A 22,660-nucleotide genomic window follows, 5' to 3' on the forward strand; every position below is an offset into this window, starting at 1 on the left:
TTTTTTTTTTTTTTTTTTTTTGGTACCAGGGATTGAACTCGGGTCCTTGCGCTTGCAAGGCAGGCTGTGGCCCCACTGAGCTAAATCCCCAGCTTAAAATTTTATTCTTAAAAGGTAAAGTTATCACTATTCTCCTCATTTCTACAGATGCAGATACCAAGTGTATAATGCTATAAGAAAGTGTAATTAAATGAAAGTGCAATGGAACTAACTCAGAATATAATCAGGGAATGGGACAGGCACATTGATAAGCGAGGATTAACAAGAAACAAAGCAGGGGTGTTTATAAAGACAATGCAAAGCAGAGATGGGAGTGACTCCTCAGCAAACACCAGACCATTGCAGCCACAGACCACACAGTCCTTCCTGAAACCGGCAGGGCCAGTTCCTCAATCTGTCACTTCACTGGTCTGCTCTGGGACAGAGTGATTTGCTGAAATGAAGTAAGAGAATAAATGTTCTTTGTATCTGCTTTCTTTCAAAGAAGTTCAACTGTGTGGAATTACATAGTTTGGAAGCTCAAAAGACACCAAACCCTACTGTTTTAGTTCAAGCAGCATTGTACCCCAAACAAGCTATACACCTGGCTAAAACACTCTTCAGAATTAGAAAGAAACAAATCTAAGAATATCTTCCCAATTCTGTTTTCTCGGTAGCTCCAGAATCTCACTTCTGGCTGCCTCGTCTGCGGTGCATGAGCTAAGAGAATATGTCCCAGAGTCAGCTGGCCTGGATTTAAATCTGTGCAGCCTCTTACTAATCATATATGTGGTCTTGATGGTGTCACCCGCTCTTCATCTGTGTCTTAGCTTTCTCTTTTGTAATGCGGAGCCAGTGAAGTGCTTATGCATCAGTGGTTACTGTGAGAATCAAATGACGTTATGCACGGTAATGAGCTTAGTATATGTCATGCTTCCCTGTGAAAATTTCTTCTGCTAATTTCTAGGGAAATTTATATATTTTTCTGAATCATGAGAAAAAAATCTGTCGAGAAATTTGAAAAAGATCTAATATTTGCAAAGTCCCCCAAAATATTAATCTTCAGGATTTAAGGATGAAAGATAAGAATTCCTAAATAATGAAATATTCCATATTTTCATAATTTACCTATTTAAATAATAATGACTTTAATAATCAACAGTGAAACCAGGAGGGTTACAAGTGTAAGTCCTGCCTGGCAGCTTTATGAGACTCTATCTCAAAAAGTAAAAAGAGTCTGGACATGTTAGTCAATGTTATAGCACCCTTGGATTCAACCCCTAATAACACACACAAAAAAGATATAATAGTGCGTGGTTTACTATTATGTGAACCGACATATTATGAAAAAATTATATATTTCAGAATGCATATATCTTAAAATTATATATGTAAAAGTGATCTTGATTTGAAAGACATTTGATGATTAAAAAAATTCTAAAAAGGAGAGAACATTAACAACATAAATGCCAAATAAAAACCTGTTGAAAAACTTAAAGATAATAGCACATATGCTTAGTATTAAAACTCCATCACTCCGAAGGAGAAATGTAAAGGACAGTAAGTGTAGCAGCAGCCTTGATCTTTGTTTGCTCTCCACAGACATTCACATTCATTTCACTTCATTTTCTCCTGATGCTTGCAGAATTAAGATGGAGATGGACAACAGGGGAAAAAACACGTCCACATCAAGAAAATGTCCCCAAACACCTTCCAGACAGACATAAGAACACATGCTGCTTCATATATTAGCTCAGTTCATTTATTCAATGGTGAAAATACTTGGTCTGCTTTTCTTATTTTGGCTTCTTCACTGAAATAGGTATAACTTTTGGCAATTCAGATTGTAAAAGTTCTGTCTGTTGCTGATTTCATATCAGTATACTCCACAGTAACACGCCCAACATCTTTCCATGCTTCTGTCATCAACAAAGAATTCACAAAGAATTGACAACTATGGCAAATATTCTAACATTACAAACCACCAATAAATTATCTTGGGTGATACTGGATTAATATAATATTAGACATCAGAGAGACTAATATGAACATTACATGGAATCACACATCCAAATTAGCAACTTTAAGAGCCGGGCATGGTGGCACATGCCTGTAATCCCAGCACTTGGGAGGCAGAGGCAGGAGGATCGCTGTGAGTTCGAGACCAGCCTGGGCTACATAGTGAGTTCCAGGTCAGTCTCAACTACATAGTGAGACCCTGTCTCAAAAAACACCCCCCCCAAAAAAAACAAAAAAACAAATTAGCAACTTTAAAAGGGAACTACAGGCCGATCTCCTTAATGAACATAGATGCAAAAATCCTTAATAAGATACTGGCAAACAGAATACGGAGGTTATCAAGATCACACACCCTGACCAAGTCAGATTTATTCCAGGGATGCAAGGATGGTTCAACATACATAAATCAATAAATTTAATACACTATATAAACAGAGTCAAGGACAAAAACCATCTGATCTTCTCGATAGATGCAGAAACAGCATTCAACAAAATTCAACACCCATTCATGATAAAAACCCTGCAGAAAATTGGAATTGTCTTTATCTCAACTTGATAAAGGCTATCCATGAAAAACCAACAGACAACATTATACTAAATGGCCAAAAACTGAAAACCTTCACACTAAAATCCAGAACAAGACAAGGATGCCCACTATCACCATTCCTGTTCAATATAGTTCTGGAAACATTAGCCACAGCAATTAGACAAGAGAAAGAAATTAAAGCAATAAAGATAGCAAAGGAAGAAATTAAACTGTCATTATTTGCTAATGATACGATACTCTACAAGAAGATCCAAAAAACTCTTCCAAAAGACTTCGAGACTTAATTGATACTTTCAGCAGAGTAGTTGGATACAAGGTCAACACTCAAAAATCAATAACCTTCTTGTACACAAATAACAGACTCACTAAGACAGAAATTAGAGAAACAATTCCTTTCACGGTAATCCAAAAAAATGAAGTATCTAGGAATTAATCTAATAAAACAAGCAAAAGACCTCTACACAGCACTCTTAAAAAAGAGATCGAAGAGGATATAAGAAAATGGAAAGATATCTCCTGCTCCTGGGTAGGAAGAATCAACATAGTGAAAATGGCCATACTACCAAAGCTGCTATACAGATTCAATGCAATTCCAATTGAAATTCCAACAGTATATTTAAAAGAACTAGAGAAAATAATCCAAAAATTCATTTGGAACCATAAGAGACCTAGAATAGCAAAAGCAATTCTAGGCAACCAAAATATGGCAGTTCCAGCTGGAAGTTATACTACAAAGCCACTGTGATAAAAACAGCATGATACTGGCAAAGAAAAAGACCTGAGGATCAGTAGAATAGACTGGAAGATAAAGAAACAACTCCAGATATACTCAGTTGCCTCTTTTTTGACAAAGGAGCCAACTATCCTCACTGGAGGAAGGATAGCCTCTTTAAAATGTGGTGTTAGAAAAGCTGGATTTCAACCTGCCAAAGATTAAAAGTAGACCCTTATCTTTCACCACGCACTGAACTAAAATCCAAGTGGATTAAAGATCTAAATATTAAAACAGAAACACTAAACTTGCTGGAAGACAAGTTAGGCAGAACTCTCAAAGACACTGGCATAGGAAAAGACTTTATGAACAAATCCTTAGCAGCATGGGAACTAGCACGAAGAATAAACAACTGGGATCTTATCTTATTAAAAAGCTTCTGCACTGCAAAATAAACCATCAACAGAGCTAAGAGAACTTACAATGTGGGAAAAAATTTACCAGCTGCTCCTCAAACAAAGGACTATTATCTAGAATATATAAGGAACTAAAAAAATCAGGTGCCTCAAATATAAAGACCCAATTCAAAAACGGGCATCTGAAATGAACAGACATTTCTCAAAGAAGTAAAAGCAGCAAATAAATATATAAAAACATGTTCAATATCACTGGTCATTTGAGCGATTCAGATGAAAACAACACTGAGATTCCACCTCACCCCACAAAGAATGGCTGCTATCAAGAAATCTCTCAATAAAAAATGTTGGCAGGGTTGTAGTAGAAAGGAATCCTTCTCCATTATTGGTAGGAGTGCAGTCTGGTGTAACCTGTGGAAATCAATATGGAGATACCTCAAAGAACTAGTATTAGAGTTTGCATTTGACCCAGCTATCCCTCTGCTTGGTATCTTTCCAAAAGAATTAAAATAATCATATCACAGTGACATACGTGTACCTATGTTCATAGTTGCACAGTTTGTAATAGCTAAAATTTGGAAACAGCCCATTTGCCCATCAGTTGGAGACTAGATAAAGAAGATGTGGTTTTTCTATAAAATGGAGTACTACTCAGCCATAAATAATGAGAAACTAGAGTTATTCATAGGAAAGTGGATGCATATTGAGGCCATACTGTTAAGTGAAATAAATAAGACACACATGTATAAATACTGAATAGTTTGGTGTGAATAACTAAAAGTGTAAATAAGATCTGAATGGTATAATTAACAATGTGAAATAGGTAGAAAAGGGCTAAAGATGTAGGGGAAGTGGGAAGGGTAGGGGAAAGGAAATAAGGGAAAAGAAAAAATATCAGAAAAGGGAAAAATGGAAACAAAGTTTTAGGTCAGGGTGGAGCGGGTGAAGGGAAGGCAAAGTGTATGGGGAAAAAATGAGAATCAAGATCTGTCATGTAAAGGTATAAGATCCCAATGATGAATGTAACTGTACTATATACCTAAAGAGTACCAATAAGCTCATTGAAAAAAAATTAGCAACTTTATACCATGTTTTGCTTCCAAAATTTATTTGTCTCAACATCTAATCACACCTCAAACATGGGTGATTCTTATTTCAGTCACTATGGAATTCTAACTTTTCCTGATCCTTCTCCATGGCTGTCAGTAAGGACTTAATCAAGGCCCTCTCATTTCTTCATGGAGCCATGACCAAACCTCTCATTTATGAGCAAGGTGGCAAGTTTTAACCCTGACTTCCAACACGGCCTCAGATGGACATCTGGCTACCTTGATTTTCTCTGTGTCCATTAACACCCACAGTCTCAAAGATAGCACCCAAACTCCTTTCATGTTACACAAGCCTTTCAGAAAGTCTGGAATTGACCTTGCCCATGCTCCTGTCTGGCCAAACCTATATAAACTTTTACATTGGTTTCACAGATCTTCTCATTTTAAAATATAAACTTTTACACTTGCAAAACTGTACATGCAAGGTTCCTTTCATTTGTAATACCCCTTTTATGTGGTTAAGCAATTTATCATTTGGGGTTGTTTTTGGCTCAGAAATCTTCCCTGTAAAGTTCTTCCTGGACTCTCCAAGGAGAATGTTTCACTTTTATAAAACTGTGTGAATGCTTACACATTGAGCACGTTGTATTATCATCTGTGTACATCTGTCTTCTCCATCCGAGGATGAGTTCTAGGTTGAAAATCCCTCGCTTGGTACTATTGATTTCTCCACCTTCTCCAACACTCTCCCCTGACACAGCTGCACAGAATGAGGACTGTGTGTACTTATGAGTGTGGAAACACACGTTTAAAGAATGAACATACCAAAAATATTGTTGGTTATGATAATCACTGACATTGAGCCTTTTAAAGATGATGCACTGAACATGACACAGGACTTGCTTCTTTGCATCAGAGGGAAAAAGGGAAAGAGGAAAGACACATCTGGTCAGAATAACCTGTTATGAAGCAGGAAAAGGTACCCATTTACTCAACAACTAAAGAGATGAAACTTTTCTGCTCCCATAAGAAAATTATGGAACCATACTCACTGTGAAGGAGCACAGAACTGGCCTTCAAAAGTGAGAATCAAGGGCTGGGGATATAGCTCAGTGGTTTCACCACCTGCCTTCCAAGCACAAGGGCCAGAGTTCAATCCCCAGTACCAAAAAAAAAAAAAAAAAAAAAAAAAAAAAGTGAGACTCAAGATTCCTAAGCATTCGTGGCAAAAGAGTGGAAATCCTTTCTACCAGTAAACTGGGCAAACCTAGGATTCGCTCTGGGCCTCAGCCTTCTTCCCTGGACAGTGACAGGGCTGAGATGGCCTCCCGCTCTGGCTATGCTCTCCAAGGGACACTCCACAGAGCATTCACAACCCAGCAGAGGGAGTCATCTCCCTCCACTGTGTTAAACTACAGAAGAACAGGACAAAGGAGTTTCTTAGGAACAATGAAGAAAAACGCAAAGTCATTTTTTTTCCTCTCATTGAGTTTATTGGTACATTTTAGGTATACAGTACAGTTACATTCATCATTGGGACCTTGTACCTTTACATGACAGGTCTTGGTTCTCATCTTTTCCCCTTGTCCCTGCCCTCCCTTCACCCCTTCCTACCCTCCCCATTTACAAACACTTTATTTCCATTTTCTCATATTTTTTTCTTTTCCTTTATTACTTTTCCCCTACCCTTCCCACTTTCCCTACACCTCTAGCCCTTTTCTTCCTATTTCACATTGTTGATTATCTCATTAGGATCTTATGTACTATTATAGTTTTTCACACCAGAGAAACTATTCAGTATTTAGCCATCCCTCTGCTGGGTATCTTTCCAAAAGAATAGAAAGAATCATATCACAGTGATATATGTGCACCTATGTTTGTAGCTGCAAAGTTTGTAATAGCAAAAACTCATCGGTTTTAGAAACTGCTAACCATTAATAATAAAATAAGCAAAATGTTATACCTTATATGCACCAAGGCAAAAGAATATATGAAATTAGTTACCATTAAGTACACTAATTTTTAAAACTCATTTTCAGGTTCCCTGTACGTCAGAATTATGAAGGCTATTCTTACTCTTTCAGTCAAAAGGAGGAGTTTTTCCTAATTAAATTCCCACAGATTCCCTTGCAGAATTTAAGATTCAGAACCACTGTGAAGAGCAGCTGTGTTTAATTCAATCTCTGGTTGCCAAGAGGCTCTACTGTTTGGAGAGTAGGTAGCAATCCAGAAAGAAAAATCACCTCTGTGGCTTCACGCGTATCCTTCTGGGAGTATAAATGTATTATACAAGTAGATTCCACCCTGGCTGCACATTAGGAACACTTTCTAAAAATATTAATTCTGGCCGCTACCACAGACCAACTAAAATCAAAAAGTCCGGAGGACAGGAAGGGGAATGAATATTTTTAAATGCCTCCTTTGTGATTTTAATATAGGTTACGGCATAGACTGCTTTTAGAGAAAGGTAGTGCAAATTATATTCTCTGGAAGGAGCTAATTTTTCAAGTGACTTACACTGTATTTTAAAAACTTCTACACCAAATAAAAAGAAATAACTTCAAAATGCTTCTTACTGGGGCTTGGGTATAGATCAGTGGTAGAGCACCTTCCTGGCATGGGCAAGACTCTGGGTTTGATCCCCATCTCCACCAAACAACCAAAAAAAAAAAAAAACTGCTTACAGAAATTACAGAACCACCACCTGAAACATATTCAAGTAAAGTTAAATCAGTTACAATTTCAAAGTAACTTAAATAGCCAGAGACAGAGGGCCATATATTACAATATATCCCTGTAACAGGATGGTAGAATAAATTTTTATGATACACAAAATGGTTCTTAATACATTCTTAGTTAAAGAATTGGGTTGAAAAATAAAAAAGTGACATTTACATAAAACCACTGAAAAGAGAAAAAGATGTACATGGGTAGAGACAGAAGCCTGGAGATGACAGAGCACAATGTGAGCTGCGTCCACCCCCTGACGTGAGCTCTTTGTGGAGTAATACTGTTTCCTGCTACCCCAGGGGAACCCACAGGACACTGTTCATTGTGCTCCTTAACCAACATGCTGACTCCTAGACTTTTCTCTTCTTACTTTATTTCTGCAATGATTAAGTTTTCATGCTTCTGGGTACCTTTAATGAGAAAGAAGTCACTATGAATTGTCACTTCCAACTGTAGCTTTGATGATGTGGTGGCCTACACGAGGATGCGATCCCTTCTAACTACAGACACACGCAAGAGTTCAGTCAACTGCAACTGTAAGTGTAACCCTAAGCTCTTATAATAAAGATAAGAGATATTTAACAGGAGCCAGAAAGAAAGGAGAAACAAAGTCAGAAGTGAACGCTGGATATAGATCTAGAAAAGTATTGATGATGGTTTCCATGGCCACACAAATACAAGAAAGAAAGACTTGGCCCTTGGGCCCTGTGGTTGGGACCAGACTGAGCTGGCACTGTTACAGCCAGACCTGGGCAGCCTACTCCTTCAGCAAAAGGACTAGAGCAATTCCACTAACCTGTTCAAGTAATATTAAAATGAAACATCTCACATTCACTGAGCATTTATAGATGCCAAGCATCATTCTAGGAATTTTATGTCTAATTGATTCCTCGACATTCAAGAAGTTTGATTTAAATATTGTAATTATTTTTAGATCAGAGGAAACAGAAGCACAAAAATGTAAGTCAATTTCCCCCGAGGTCACAAAGCTAAAAGGTAGAGACAATATTCAAACCAAGGCTTTCAGAATTCATTTTTGTGCATTTCCTCAGAGAATGCATCAGGAGTCACCAAACAGCTATAAACACAATTAGTAAAGTACATTTTCTGGGGAAAAAAATCTAAGTTACTCTGGGATTATATGCTATTTGAAATCTAATTTATTAATATACACATTGAGAAGTACCTTCAAATTTAAACTCTGACTCATTTAATGTTTGTTATTACAAAACATAAGGTTATTCAAAGTAATTTTGATAATGAATCTAGAATTTGAATTATAAAAGACAAAAGTTTTCATCCTTGGCCTTCAAGTTCACTTTTATAATAAAGTACCAAAGAATATTCCTAGTTTACAAAGAGAATATCAAAAACTTTGTCAGATACATACTTATCCAGAGACAGGGATATGAAAAGTTCTTTCTAAAGGTACTTCATAATTTACACACCATCATTGATAAATGTTCATTTGTAATTCCAATTTGACCCACGATTCCATAGAAATATTACAAAGTACCAATCAGGGAATCTGAGGATGTTGAAGTTGATATTTTAACCCTTTTATTTTACAAAGAAGTAACACTGTTGCAGAAATAGTTACTGGGAAATTTGGAACTTGAATATAGTTTTCAGTATTTCAAGACAGAAGCTATTTTAAGAATGTCACTTAAAATGGTGAGATTAACAAGTCATCCTACAAAAAGCTATTTACCCCACAGTGTGACTGAAACATTTAGCAATGAACAATCAATAGGGAACAATGGTATTGCAGTGGTCATTATTCCTTTTATAAATATCTAAGCTGATCAAACAACTTGGGTCTTTTCCTTTGCAGGCAAGGACCTTCAATATAACTCAAGGGAGGTCTAAATGAGATTGAACAGGGGACCAGGGATGTAGCTCAGTGGTGCCGCACACCACCTGCCTTGCAAGTACAAGGTCCTGAGTTCGATCCCCAGTACCAAGAAAAAAAATTGAATGGGCCTTCTAGATTAATGTCCAACTCTTCATAGTAAATTAAGATGTATAAATCAGCACCTGAGAATACTGCAAGGAACATTTTCTGTATTAGGGATAGATGCAACACATGGGCATGCTACGTTTTATTTTCTTGAAACAGAAGATTTTTATGTATGTAATTATATAATGTCCCCTCATTTCCTTAATTTTCAACAATGTTTTCCTCAAAATCCAATGTGACCAGCTGGATGTCCGTGACACTCAGGCTTCCTCCATCTTTACCTGTCTGGTGTGACCAGTCAGTCCCTGGATCTGCTGTGATCTGAGCCCTTTTCCCATTCTCTTTCCTAAGTTCCTTCTCTAAGAAGACTTGAGTTGGAAGCAGGATTAACCCTCTTGTGACTATGCAGATGTTTCTCACACTAAAAGAGACAGCTGTTCTGCAAGTAGGAAGTGAGTTTCCAGAAAGAAACGTCAAGGTTTGTCTTAGAGTTTAACTCAAAGAAGCTACCACTTAGCTATTGCACATCTTTATGCAACAGAACAGGTTTTCCTTAAGCAGCTGGCATTAGATGAGCAGTATTCCATAAAGGCAGCATAAAGAAGCGAAATAAAAATGCTTTTTTCACTTTAATGTTGAAAACTAGCTGGGTGTGGTGGTGCATGCCTGAAATCCAAGCACTCGGGAGGCTAAGGCAGGAGGATCGCTCTGAGTTCGAGACCAGCCTGGGCTACACAGTGAGTTCCAGGTCAGTCTCAACTACATAGTGAGACCCTGTCTCAACCCCCACCCCATAAAAGTTGAAAACAAATGATACAGAAAGTTTTTCAGCATTTATAAATACAGAGAGTTTTCTCAAATTCTATTAAAGTTAATTACTTGAGGAACCCTATGGTTTTCCATGATAACAAATAGAAAAGCACGGTACATACCCTGAGTAGCTGTTGGAGGTAGCTTGAGGGTGTTGTCTAACTTCTCCCAAAGGTAAGTTGGTCGGGGAATGCCTTCCTCTGAGCTACAGAGCAAGATCACATCACTGCCGATGTCCTGGGATCCTTGGATTTGGCAGTGTGGGGCAGAAGGGGGAACTACAACAGGAAAGGGGAGCGACAAGGCACACATTTACTCTGATTCAAGGGCTGAGGGAGCAGACATCAGTATTCAACACCTTGGAACCTCGGGTGACAGTGACTGGGGATCACACAGGAGATGAGCCCGTAGCTGAAGCCAGAGGACAACTATGCACTGATTCCTGGGCCTGGGCAGCTGCACATGGCCTGCCACGTTAGTCTGCAGGGAGCAAGTATGGAGAAGAACTACACACTTGCATTATATTTTCAAGATACCCGATGGTCTTGGATTCATCCTGCTTCTTATAAAACGTTCCTAAGATCCTTCAGGCAACATGCTGCCTTTAAAACACTGCTAAAAGTCTGCATTAGAGACATTTTGAAGGAACAGAAGACCCCCCTGCCAGCTGTCCTCTGGCTAAGACCACTTTCACAGGGCTCTTCATCATTTTACAAACGAACAAACAAAAAACAGATGGGCATGCTTTATGACAAATTCTGTTTCATGGCAGGGAAAGTCATAGTAAGGCTAAGGTTAGGATACTGCTGATAGCAATGGCCTGAACATCACAATCCAGTAATGTCTGTTTCATAATGAGACACTATAATCACTCAGATAAAAACACAAAAGACAAGAGAAATAAATATCAGAAAAGGACACTGGTAGGAAAAGTAAGTCAGTGGTTACTTACACTAGTAAAAAGCAAGTAACAGAAATGTAAGCCCACGGCTTAAATTCCAATTCTGGGAAATGAAGACACTAAGAGATTATGTGTGAGTAATTACACATTTATATTGCCAATGACTTTTCAACAAATACATTCACTTTTTCAAAAATGAAAAGAAATGAATGCAGACTATTCAGAGGACTCGGCAAAGAGTGAGTGGAGCAGAAGAATATAGTGAAAGGCAGCAAGAATAAAAATCTTAGAAACCCTAACTGCTGTGATGGGGTAAACGATGTTCTCTTCATATCCCCTTCATATTCTCTTCGTATCTCTTTGCATCACATGGCCACTGTGATACTCAGAAGAAAACTCAACATAGTTCCATGGAGATAGCATTAACTGTAAAATAAAGTCTTTTTTCCTTTATCATCAAAATAAATAAGCTCAGATAACCCAAGAAGCCAGCTGCCTGGTTTATGCGTCAGAATAATATTTAATTCTGTTAGTTCTATATATCCAATACTTAGAGCACTTCAAAATCTACATAATTTTAATATATGATAATGAATAATATTTTGAGAAGAGAACTCTCTAACTTGGTCTTTTAGTTTCTTAATTGTTTAAAGACTGGGAGGAAAGGACACCAAATATTAAAGTGTATTCTTGCACAAAGAGGGAAAAATGACAAAAATTCCAACATCAGTATCCTGAAGAGATGATGGGAAGAAAGAAGGGGTGTGAGGGATTTGACAAAGACCACAGGGTAGGTTCTGAGACTGCGAAGGATGGAGACCCATGCCCTTCCCTGAACCATTCCTCCATCTCCCCAAATGAACTGAACTTAGCCAGTTTTCTGAGTATTCATTTAGAAGGCAGTGTTTTATTTTATGGACAGGAAAACCGAGAAGTCTGACCTGTTTAAAGTGGGTGCAATTTAGTATGACACAGTCTAGGAGTACAATGTAATGGAAAGGGTGGTGCTCTGAATAAGGAGATCTGAATTTTAATCCATACCTTGCATTGTTCATTGTCTTACAAGACAGGCTCTATTTGCTCTAAGAATTAAGCTGATAGTAAAACATACTGTTCAAACCAAGATACTTCTGAGAGTAAAAAGTATTATTACAACTTCTCCAGCACAACAGGGGCCAGCTGAGATCTATGCATCTCCCACTGTATGATACACAGGTAGCGAGTAACAGTAGTATTACATCTCATACATGCAGAAACCTCAGCTTTGTGCTCACAACAAATAACTCATGATTTGCTCTCAACAGAAGCTTCTGTCCTGTAGAAGCTTAAGGAGACAGTCCACTTCTAATGGTATTTTATTCCTCCTGCATCGACCTTTATCAAACAACATTAGAGAAGTCTTAGAGACTATCTGATGAATAAAGGAGCAGGAAGACTTTGTAGAAAGCAAGGACAAGTAAAGATGAGATGGAACTGAGAGTAAAGACAGGCAAAGAACATTAGCAGACAGTGTAGAAAGGCAAAAATAAACATGCTGGGCAGTAGATGCATAACTGAGTCCCAAGTGCATGGAACTGTTCTGTCACTCACCTAACACTGTGAGGCCAGCGACCCCAATGTTCCTGCCCCCTCTGTCTGGAAGGTTGTTGACCAAACACTGGTAGGTGCCTGTATCTGACAGCTGAGTGTTATTAATGAAAATAGAGACGTTGGTGGCTGGCATTGTGCCTGTAAATCCTACCCTACCATGGAACCTGGGAGCACCATCAAACATCTGTCCACCCTGATACAAAATGACCTGTAAAAGAAAACAAAATAAATCAAATGCCCATGGTATCCCCTCCTGGACACATAATAGCTAGCTATCTAGTAGAGTGTACCAAATTTTCCTGCCCCAAATTTTGGAAAGGTTTATTTCTAACTTAAGACTTGTTACTAATATTTTGTTATCACACATGTGCATGGGTATCTTGGGACTCTAAATGCTCACATAATAAGTTAAAATAACAGTTTTTTCCTTCTCTAACTCGTCAGAACATAGAAAGTGTGTATTGATACCCTATTATTAACCCACAAATACTTTACCAGTTCAAAAAACTAATTTCAAAATTAGAAGTTTAAAAAATACTAGAACTACCATTGTTATGATTACTAGACCATAAAATGGTACATTACAGTTACAGACGGAAAATAAATGCCACTGAAAAAGAAAGCAGAGTTTTGTACAAGATCCCAATGAAGAATGTAACTGTACTGTATACCTAAAATGTGGCAAGAAACTCAATGAGAAAAAAAAAGCAGAGTTTAAAGTTCATGATTGTTATTCATATGTTAATTTCTAGTATCAAAGTTAACTATTCTTGGGAGAGGAATCAGAATGATATATACCAAAAAGTCCTTTGTTCTGTGAATGTACTTGAATCTTTCCCCTGTAAATGATACAGTTTGCTGGAGATTAGCTTCCATTTTCATTTAATTCACATACATTCTTTTTTGTGTGGCCCCTTCTAAGTTATATAACACTCTATCCATTGCCTAGCACTCCTACTTGTGTTTAAATGCTTGTGAAATTAACTAAGAACACCAAGTGCTATCATCTAACAATTCCTGTTACCACTACTTTTAACAAGTACACACTCACCACCTGTTTAGTGAGTAAACAGACCTTGCTTTTTCTAAGGTGGTATTGTCCCATCAGGAATGATTTTTTTTTTTTCATTTTATCACTCACCACCTGTTTAGTGAGTAAACAGACCTTGCTTTTTCTAAGGTGGTATTGTCCCATCAGGAATGATTTTTTTTTTTTTTAATTCTAGGTTCCTGTATAAAACTCTCAGAACGATCTCTAGCATGTGATGATTATGATGACAATGATAACAATAATAAAAGTCTATTTAAAAGAGGATAGTCTTTTCTGACAGTTGACAATAACATAGAAAGGGGGACCTAAAACAGCACAGGCCCACTAAAAATTCCTCCTAATCCTAGAAATCAAAATATATCAAGATACTTCCCTTCCCACTGCTTATTAAAGGATTATTTCAGAGGCAGCACAGGACAGGACAGGAGTACCTGTTCAGGTTGGTTAGCATTGGAGAGAGGAATGACCATCCAAATGACATTGAGATTAAGGAGGGCAGCACTGGTAGAAAAGGTGCAGGGCAGGACTGCTGTTTGGCCCCGGGCCACCTGGATACTCCCTGGGCTCTCTGACACTTCCAGGGACACAGCAACACCTACAGAAGAAGGAACATGGAGATTATGCACAAACCCTCTCCTAGCAGACCGAACCCTTCCAGGAAGATGTGTGTGTTCAACGTGATCGTATTACTATTGATAATAGGAACAGACTGACATGATGGTCTCACTACACAATGGCTAACCATCACTGAATGAAATAATAAAAGTTTTCCACCCCTTTACCTCTTGGAAACTGCATTAGAAATATTCGAGCCAGGGGTGGTGTCACATATCTGTAACCACAACTACTGCAGTGGCTGAGTCAGAAGAATCATAGGTTCCAGGCATCTGGGCAGCTGAAGAAGACCTTGTCTCAAAATAAAGTTTTATTTTTTACTGGGCTGGAGATGTATCTCAGAGGTAAACTGCTCTCCTCACATGCACAGGGCCTGGGACTCAACCCCAAATACTTCAGGAAAAAGAAAGAAAGAAAAAATAAATAGAGTCACTTATTCTCTAAGACTCTATCCACCAGCTGGACAGATTCAAAAACAAAGATTAAAAAAACATGAGAGAAATGTTACTAGTAGGGTTTGAACAAAGGTTATAAATGGTGATGAAAGATGAAAAATAACCTGAAATTTTTAAGTGTCATTATAATAGTGTGCCACAAGAACGCTTCTATATAAGTCTACCATATGCAGCATCTACAAACTAAAAACTACATATGAGGCACTAATGTAAGAAATCAATAAAACTAAATAAATGATATACACTGTTCATCGACTAGAAGTTCTAATCTTGTTAAAAGATGAATTTTTCCCAAAATGCTTGACAGATTTACAGTAGCCCCAATCAAAATCTCACTAAGGTTTTTTCAAATATTAACAAACATTCTAAAATATATAGAAAGGCACCAGGGATTTAGCTCAGTGGTTCCGCTGCCTGCCTCTCAAGCGCAAGAACCCAGATTCGATCCCCAGTACCAAAAAAAGAAAAAAAAATAACCATAAATTATAAAAAGGCAAAGAACTTGATAACCAAAAGAATACAGAAGAACAAGAACAAGCATAGTGAATTCACCCTAAATGATTTTAAAACATAAAGCGATGATAATCAAAATAATATGGTACTAGTATAAGAACAGACATACAGACAAACAGCACAAGATTAAGACTAGCAAAACGCTTGGGTTTATGGTCAACTGCTTTTCAGTAGGGTTACAAGAGCACTAAACAGGAGAAACAGGCAGTGTTTTTTTTAACAAGTGGTACTAGGACAACTTGATAATAATATGTAAAAAGAGAGAATTTGGAACCATGTCTGAAAGAGCACCCAAAAGTCAATTTAAAATGTTCATAGACCTAAATAAAAGAACTAAACTGGCCATCGCTCCAGCACCAAGAGGGCTGCCTGGGCCCTGATCCACTGCAGGAAGGATAGCCACACCTTCCCCCACCGGGAGCAGCCATCGCTTGAGTACCAGGAAGGTAGCTGCAGAGGCACCCCTGAATCCTACAACTCCCCCACACTCCCCCCACATGCACTCTCAGACCACCTGATTGAGCCAGTCTTTGGACCCACTCTGCAGAGGGCAGAGGTGGTCATAAAGGGTATTTTTCTGAGTTCCCAACATTGAATATCTTTAAAGAAAGGGCTTGGGAAACCTGTAGTAGAACGGTGTGGAGTTCAACAGTTCAGAAGGTGGGGAACTCAATCTGGGCCTTGCAGCCCGAGGTCAGTCTGCGTCATGGGGGTCAGCCATCAGCTAACTGAGATCAGGGGTCTTGCATCCTAGCTGTGTCTGAGCCCCCATCCTAAATGGTAAATATACTATACTGAAAAGTTTGTTCACTGCAGACATGTTTTGGACTGCTTCTTGACTTCAATTTAACTCAAATGGTTTAGGGGTGATAGACTAGTGATTACCACAGGTGGTCAGTTTCCAAGTTGTGCTTGATCATATTGTGTTGCTGGTTGGGATAAAGGATTGTGGTTGATTTGATGAGCTGTTTTCTCTGATTTTATGGAGATGAGAATGTCTGTGGGTTGTTAGAGACCCAGAAGCTAGGGTGCAACTATATCAGGAAGATTTGGGTGATAACCCAGAGATTAAACCAAGGACACCCCACCAACAAAAATAAAAATGAGAAAACACTTAAGCAAGACACAAAGACAGATTTCCAGTTCACCAATGGCAAACAGTAGGGCAAACGAGGATGAAAAGGCCAATAGTGAACCACCAGGACACCCTGAACTCAAAGCACAGGAAGTAACAAAACAGATCAATCAGGCTCTAGAAAAATTCAAAACAGAAATAATTTCCCAGATAACCATAGAGATGGAGAGCAAAATGAAAGTCATGCTTTGAGACTCTAGAACAGAAACTGACAAAAAATAAATAAATAAATAAATAAATAAATAAGATGAGCTCAGCACCATGATAGAAGCCATGAAGGCCCAGCATAAGAAAGAAATGGAAACAATAAAGACCCAATATAGGAAAGAAATGGAATCCATAAAACAGATTCAAACAGATATGCAGGAGATTAAACACTCCATTGAAAGTGTATGCAACAGAATAAAAGAATGCAAAGATAGAATCTCAGATATAGAAAATAATATTACAGTCAGTGACCATGAAAAGACAGGTCTCTTAAAAACAGTAGGGGATCATGAGAAATTGATCTAGCAACTCCTAGATGATGCATAGAAGAATAACATAAGACTGATAGGAATCGATGAAGTAGCAGGAGAAAATACAAATGACTTAAAAAGTCTATTCACAGAATTAATGACAGAAAACTTCCCAAACAGAGGGGAAGAATTTGACATTCAGATAACTGAGGCATATAGGACCCCAACTAGCCACAATCAAAAAAAAAAAAAATCTACACCTAGACATATAATAATCAAGATCCCAGAAACCCAACAGAAGAACAAAATACTACATGCAGTAAGAGAAAAGAAACAAATCACAGGCAAAGGAAAGCCCATCAGAATCACAGCAGACTTTTCAACACAAAGCCTTAGGGCAAGGAGAGCCTGGAGTGAGATATTTCAAGTAGTAAAAGAGAACAACCTCCAACCTAGACTGATGTATCCTGCAAAACTCTCTTTCAAAATGGATGGGGAAATAAGATACTTCCAAGACAAAGAACATCTGAGAAACTACACGAATACCAAAGCAGCAGTAAAAGCAATTCTAAACAATATCCTAGAAAAAGACAATGAAGGTAACAACACCATGAGGCCCAACAGAGCAAATGAAATAGGCAAGGCAAAAAACTAAAAGGAGAAGGTGAAAAAGTAAAAAGCATCAACAAAAGGCCATAACAGGACAATAATAAGTCAGTACATATCAGTTATAACCATCAATGTCAATGGCCTCAACTCACCAATCAAGAGAAACAGACTGGCAGAATGGAATAAGAAGCAAAATCCAATAATATGTTGTATACAAGAAACACACCTAGTGCAAAAAGAAGCCCATAGACTGAAAGTGAAAGGATGGAAAACAATTCTCCATGTGACAGGAGCCCAGAAAAAAGGCAGGGGTAGCAATCTTATTTGCAGACAAAGTAAATTTCAAACCAAAACTGATTCTAGTATTATAGATGTAGGATGGTACTGTATCATACCTCTGTGAATATAAAGTATCTTGTACCTGCTTTATGATACATAGTAGTGACCATGCTTTATCAGAGCTATTTTTAATGATGTTACTCTGGAATGTTCTCTCTCCAGATGATGATTAAGATGCTAATAAAAAAAAATGGTGCCAGATACCACAACAGCAACAGAACTTTGCTGTTTTCTGGGTATTATTCTTCTCTTTACTGTGTTGAGTTGGCACTGTACAGCAATTAACAGCCATATTGGTCTAGAAATGTTAATTTTTTTCCATTTCTACAGGAGTAATGCACTGTATTAAATATATAAGGTCATATCTATGTGGTTTTGATTACAGAAACTAATAAATATTCTCCAAATAATGAAAAAAGAGAATAATATAAGACTACAAGAGCAAGAAGCAACTTAAATATATGTTCAAGGACCATTTTCATCTTCAGAATTAAGGATTATTTTAATTTTACATCATTGCCTTTTCTCTTTTACTTTCCTTTTTAGTTTTATTTTAGGATTCCCTATTTTTAATGTTCATATAGAGATTTCTTTAACTGAAATACCGAATAGTTTCTCTGGTGTGAAAAAGTATAATAGTACACAAGATCCTAATGAGATAATTAATAATGTGAAATAGGAAGTAAAGGGCTAAAGGTGTAGGGAAAGTGTGAAGGGTAGGGGAAAGGTAATAAGGGAGAGGAAAAATATATGAGAAAATGAAAAAATGGAAATAAAGTGTAAATTGGGAAGGGAGGAGGGGGTGAAGGGGGGCAGGGACAAGGGGCAAAAAATGAGAATCAAGATCTATCATGTAAAGGTACAGGATCCCAATAATGAATGTAATTTTATTGTATACTTAGATTGTACCAATAAACTCAATAAAAATTAAAAAAAATAAAAGAACTAAACCTATAAAAGTCTACAAATAAACACAGCAGACAAGTTTAGTTACTATGAATTAGTTAAAGAGATCTCTTTTTGGTGGGGGCGGGTACCGGGAATCAAACTTAGGACCTTGTGCTTTTGAGGCAGGCAGCGGAACCACTGAGCTAAATCCCCAGCAAAGAGATCCTAGATATGTCACCAATACCAAAAATTAATAAATTGGATCTCCTTAAAATTAAAAAAACAAACAAACTTTTGCTTTAAAAGATTTAAGAAAATAAAAAGTCAGGCTTGAGATTTAGCTCAGTGCTTGCAAGTGCAAGGTCCCGAGTTCAATCCCCGGTACCAAACAAACAAACAAACAAGAAATGAAAAAGTCAAAGCATATACAGGGAGAAAATATAAACCATGTGTACAATGAAAGACTTATCTAAACATATTATCCAGCATATATAAAGAACTATAACAATACAATTACAAAGACAACCTCAATTAAAAGGGGAGGTAAACATTAAAATGACAATAGCATATCACTGCACATCTGCTGAAGGGGCTACAATCAAGGTAATCTCAAGTATGAATGAGGATGTAGGGAAAGTAGCATCTCCTATATTGCTGGTAGGAACATTAAATGGTACAGTCATTTTGGAAAATAACTCCAGTTTCTTAAGAAGTTAGACATAAATATACCTCACAACACAGCAATACAGTTTCCTAGGAATCCACCCAAGTAAAGTTAAAATATATCTGCATAAAGACTTGTCCATGAGTGCTCAAGGCAGAATTATCCAATTCACACTCCAAATGTAAATAATACCAATATCCATCAATTGGCAAATGGGTAAATAAAATGTGGTAGATCTTTATAATTAAATGCTATTCAGAACTAAAAAGCATCAAAGTGCTGATACATTCCTACATGGATAAGCCTCTCAAAAATATGTTACTAAATAAATGAAGTCAGATCTATATTTATCCAATGGGATTAACAGGTGGAACCCAATATCCAACACACATAATTTAAAGGAGGTAGGATTTATTTTGCCCATGGTTTCAGGAAACACTATCTATGTTCTTCTGGCTCCAAGGCAGGAACATCATAGCAGAAGGACACAGCAGAGCCAAGCTGCTTAATTCATAATAACCAGGAAGCACCAAAGGAGAGCAGCACCAGAAAGGAAGGGACCAGGTACAGATCCCAGGGTCATGCACCAAGAGCCACCTAGGCACACCCAGCATGTGCATTACTAATCCCCTACTCAGTTCCCAACCCAATGGGGTTGACAATTAAGCTTAACAGTCCCAAGATTTAAACACCATACAATGCACACTTCCACATATACAGAGCATCTAAAAAAGGCAAATCTATAGAAACAGGAAGCAAATTTCTGCTAGCTGGGGCTAGAAGGGAGGAGCAGGGATTGACACAAATAGGGTCAATGGGATTTTTTAGGGTGGTGGAAAATTTCTAAAATCAGATTATTATAATAATTGTGTAACTATATTAGAAGTTTTGCTGAATTTAGAATTTAAATTTTGAAACATAAATTATATCTCAGTAACACTGTTAAAATTTAAATAAAGGAAATGGTGGCTCACCAGAGCCAACTTCTGGGATGTGAAAATCAAATGTTACCTATTTTGCAAAGAATGCCTGCCCCCCCCAGCATGATGGAACACTGTGGAAGTAACAGGAGCATAAGACAAGTGAGCAGGGAGACCCAGGAAAGCAGCTATTTGAAATTATGAGAAACACTTGCAGTCAGTGGTAGTATCTCAAACTGCTTTATCTTGAAGCAACAGTATTTCAATTCTGTGAAAAAAGTAAGACCAGAGCGTAGTGTGGGTTATAAGTGGTTTCTAAATTGTACATTAACACCTTCCTTCTATAGAACTCTATGTTCCCCCCATGCAGTCTGAAGATGTTCTCAGGAATTAAATTTGCAGAATAAAAAGCGTCACTGAAGAGAGGGAGGGGGGATACAATGGAAGTGCATCTGAGGCGTGTATGGAAATGTCACAACAAAATAAATGCTTACCGTGGAAAGAATAAGTCATCTGTGACAAAACATAAAGCACTTGACAACACAGGAAAATCTTGAACATCAGAGGAACGCTATACATTACAAGAAGGGAGTTGAAAGTATCTCAGATTAGAAGAAGAAAAGGCTATTGGATGTAGCAGGCAAGAATGGAAAAATACAAGTGGGTTATGGAAGTATATATGTTACGGTGATCCCATAAGCTCAAGATAAATACCACTAGAGACACTTACAAGGTTTAAGTGTGGAAGCAACACTGGCAGCAAACCTCCATTACTGCCTTCTTCAGACAAAACTGTAAGGCAGAGATGAAGGGATGGGTCATCAGTCTACACAGGGTGATGAATACCCTCCATCCTCACTTCAATAACTTCGACAACTCACACACTTTTTGATACAAATTTTAAAAGGAGAACATGGCCACTGTAAACAAGAAATGAAAAAGAAATACGTGGATGGGAAGAACTAGCATGACAGGGGAAGCAGATGACTAGCAGACATGCAGGACCAAGATGACAGGACACAGAGCAGGCCTGCTCACAGACAGTGAGCCTCAGAGGCAGCAGGAACTGGGAAAGACCAACCTTGTTTGATTCACATTTATACCGCTGCTAATCCCTGAAATCCTGAGTCCTGACATAGCTGTAGAAGCAATACTCTAGAAGAGCTGCTTCTAGAACTTGTTGAGATGTAGATTTGAAGCTGGACCTTGTACTTTACCTATGTGGCCTCAAACAAGTCCATCTGCAAGTATATTGCTTCATCTATCCAACAGGGATAAATGTTGTCTCCCACACAGAGGTGGTGGGGTGCAGGCTGTATGAGCTGCCAAAGATGACCATCACTGCCACAGCTAGCTAATATTCAGGGCACACTGACCATGCCAAGCCCACACTAAGTACTAGATAGATGCACTTATTTAATCCTGTAAGGTATCTGCTGACAGTATCCCCATTTTACAGAGAAAATCAGGGCCAAGGTAAAACTAAAAACCATTTCAAGTTCACATAATCATACTAGAGCTAGAAAATGGTACTGTCTAGATTCAAACCCAGGCAGTCTGTCTATAGAAGATATACCCTTAATGACTACACATAACACAGAGAACCATTCCATAAATGTCTGCTATTATTAGCATCATCACTACTATATTATATAGTCACAACATTCAAAAATAGAATGGACTTTACATACAGATATAAAATGAAAATTCCCTGCTTTTAGACCTACAGATCAGCTTTAGTTGGCCTCATCCTTTTTCTCTTCTGTTCAATTAAAGGAGTTTATTTACAGGAATAAACCCCTTATATAAGTATTGAATTCTATCCTCTGGACCACTTTGGTAGCCATGTCACTAACTACTCCCTTTCTTGTAGCTTCAACCTCTCTCTCTGCACTAGAATTCCTCAGAGCATTTAAGCATTCTTTGGGTATTTCAACTTTAAACTCCTACCTCTCTACCTCACTGTCTATGTCAGAACATCCCACTCTATTCTTCAGTTAATTTTTTCAAAAGAATCCCTGGTACTCCGTCTGTTGGGGGACTTCTCCCCCATTCTGTCTTTAGTCCACTCTTGCCCCCATCACTTCTCTTTCCCCCCCACCACGCTCAGGACCAGGGACTGAACTCAGGACCTTGCCCTTGTCAGGCAGGCATGGCAAGCCGCTAAACTACATCCTGCCCCCATCACGTCTTAAAAATAGTTCCTCCTGGGCTTCCCAGTTTCCTGCAGCTGCAAGACACTTTCTCATAATTCCTGAACTCCCAGGAACATCTGCCATAAGAGAGGTTCCCCACTCCTC

At 38.0% G+C, this 22,660-nt stretch overlaps 1 protein-coding gene across 2 annotated transcripts in view; it reads right to left on the reverse strand.

The window, feature by feature from the left end:
• Nucleotides 1-14,359, reverse strand: part of Igsf11 (immunoglobulin superfamily member 11) — a 22,476-nt gene extending 8,117 nt beyond the window's left edge. For both annotated transcript variants that reach the window (XM_033768153.1, XM_033768152.1), the window contains exons 1-3: nucleotides 14,196-14,359; nucleotides 12,714-12,921; nucleotides 10,345-10,500 (exon numbers count right to left, since the gene is read on the reverse strand). In XM_033768153.1, coding sequence (XP_033624044.1) covers nucleotides 10,345-10,500; nucleotides 12,714-12,921; nucleotides 14,196-14,234 — 403 coding nt within the window. In that variant the 5' untranslated portion in view covers nucleotides 14,235-14,359. The remainder of the gene's footprint in view (nucleotides 1-10,344; nucleotides 10,501-12,713; nucleotides 12,922-14,195) is intronic.
• Between the last annotated feature and the right edge of the window lie 8,301 nt (nucleotides 14,360-22,660).

This window comes from Fukomys damarensis, unplaced genomic scaffold (genome assembly GCF_012274545.1).
Source record: "Fukomys damarensis isolate Sample0158 unplaced genomic scaffold, DMR_v1.0_HiC HiC_scaffold_24, whole genome shotgun sequence".
NCBI classification, from domain to species: Eukaryota; Metazoa; Chordata; class Mammalia; order Rodentia; family Bathyergidae; genus Fukomys; species Fukomys damarensis.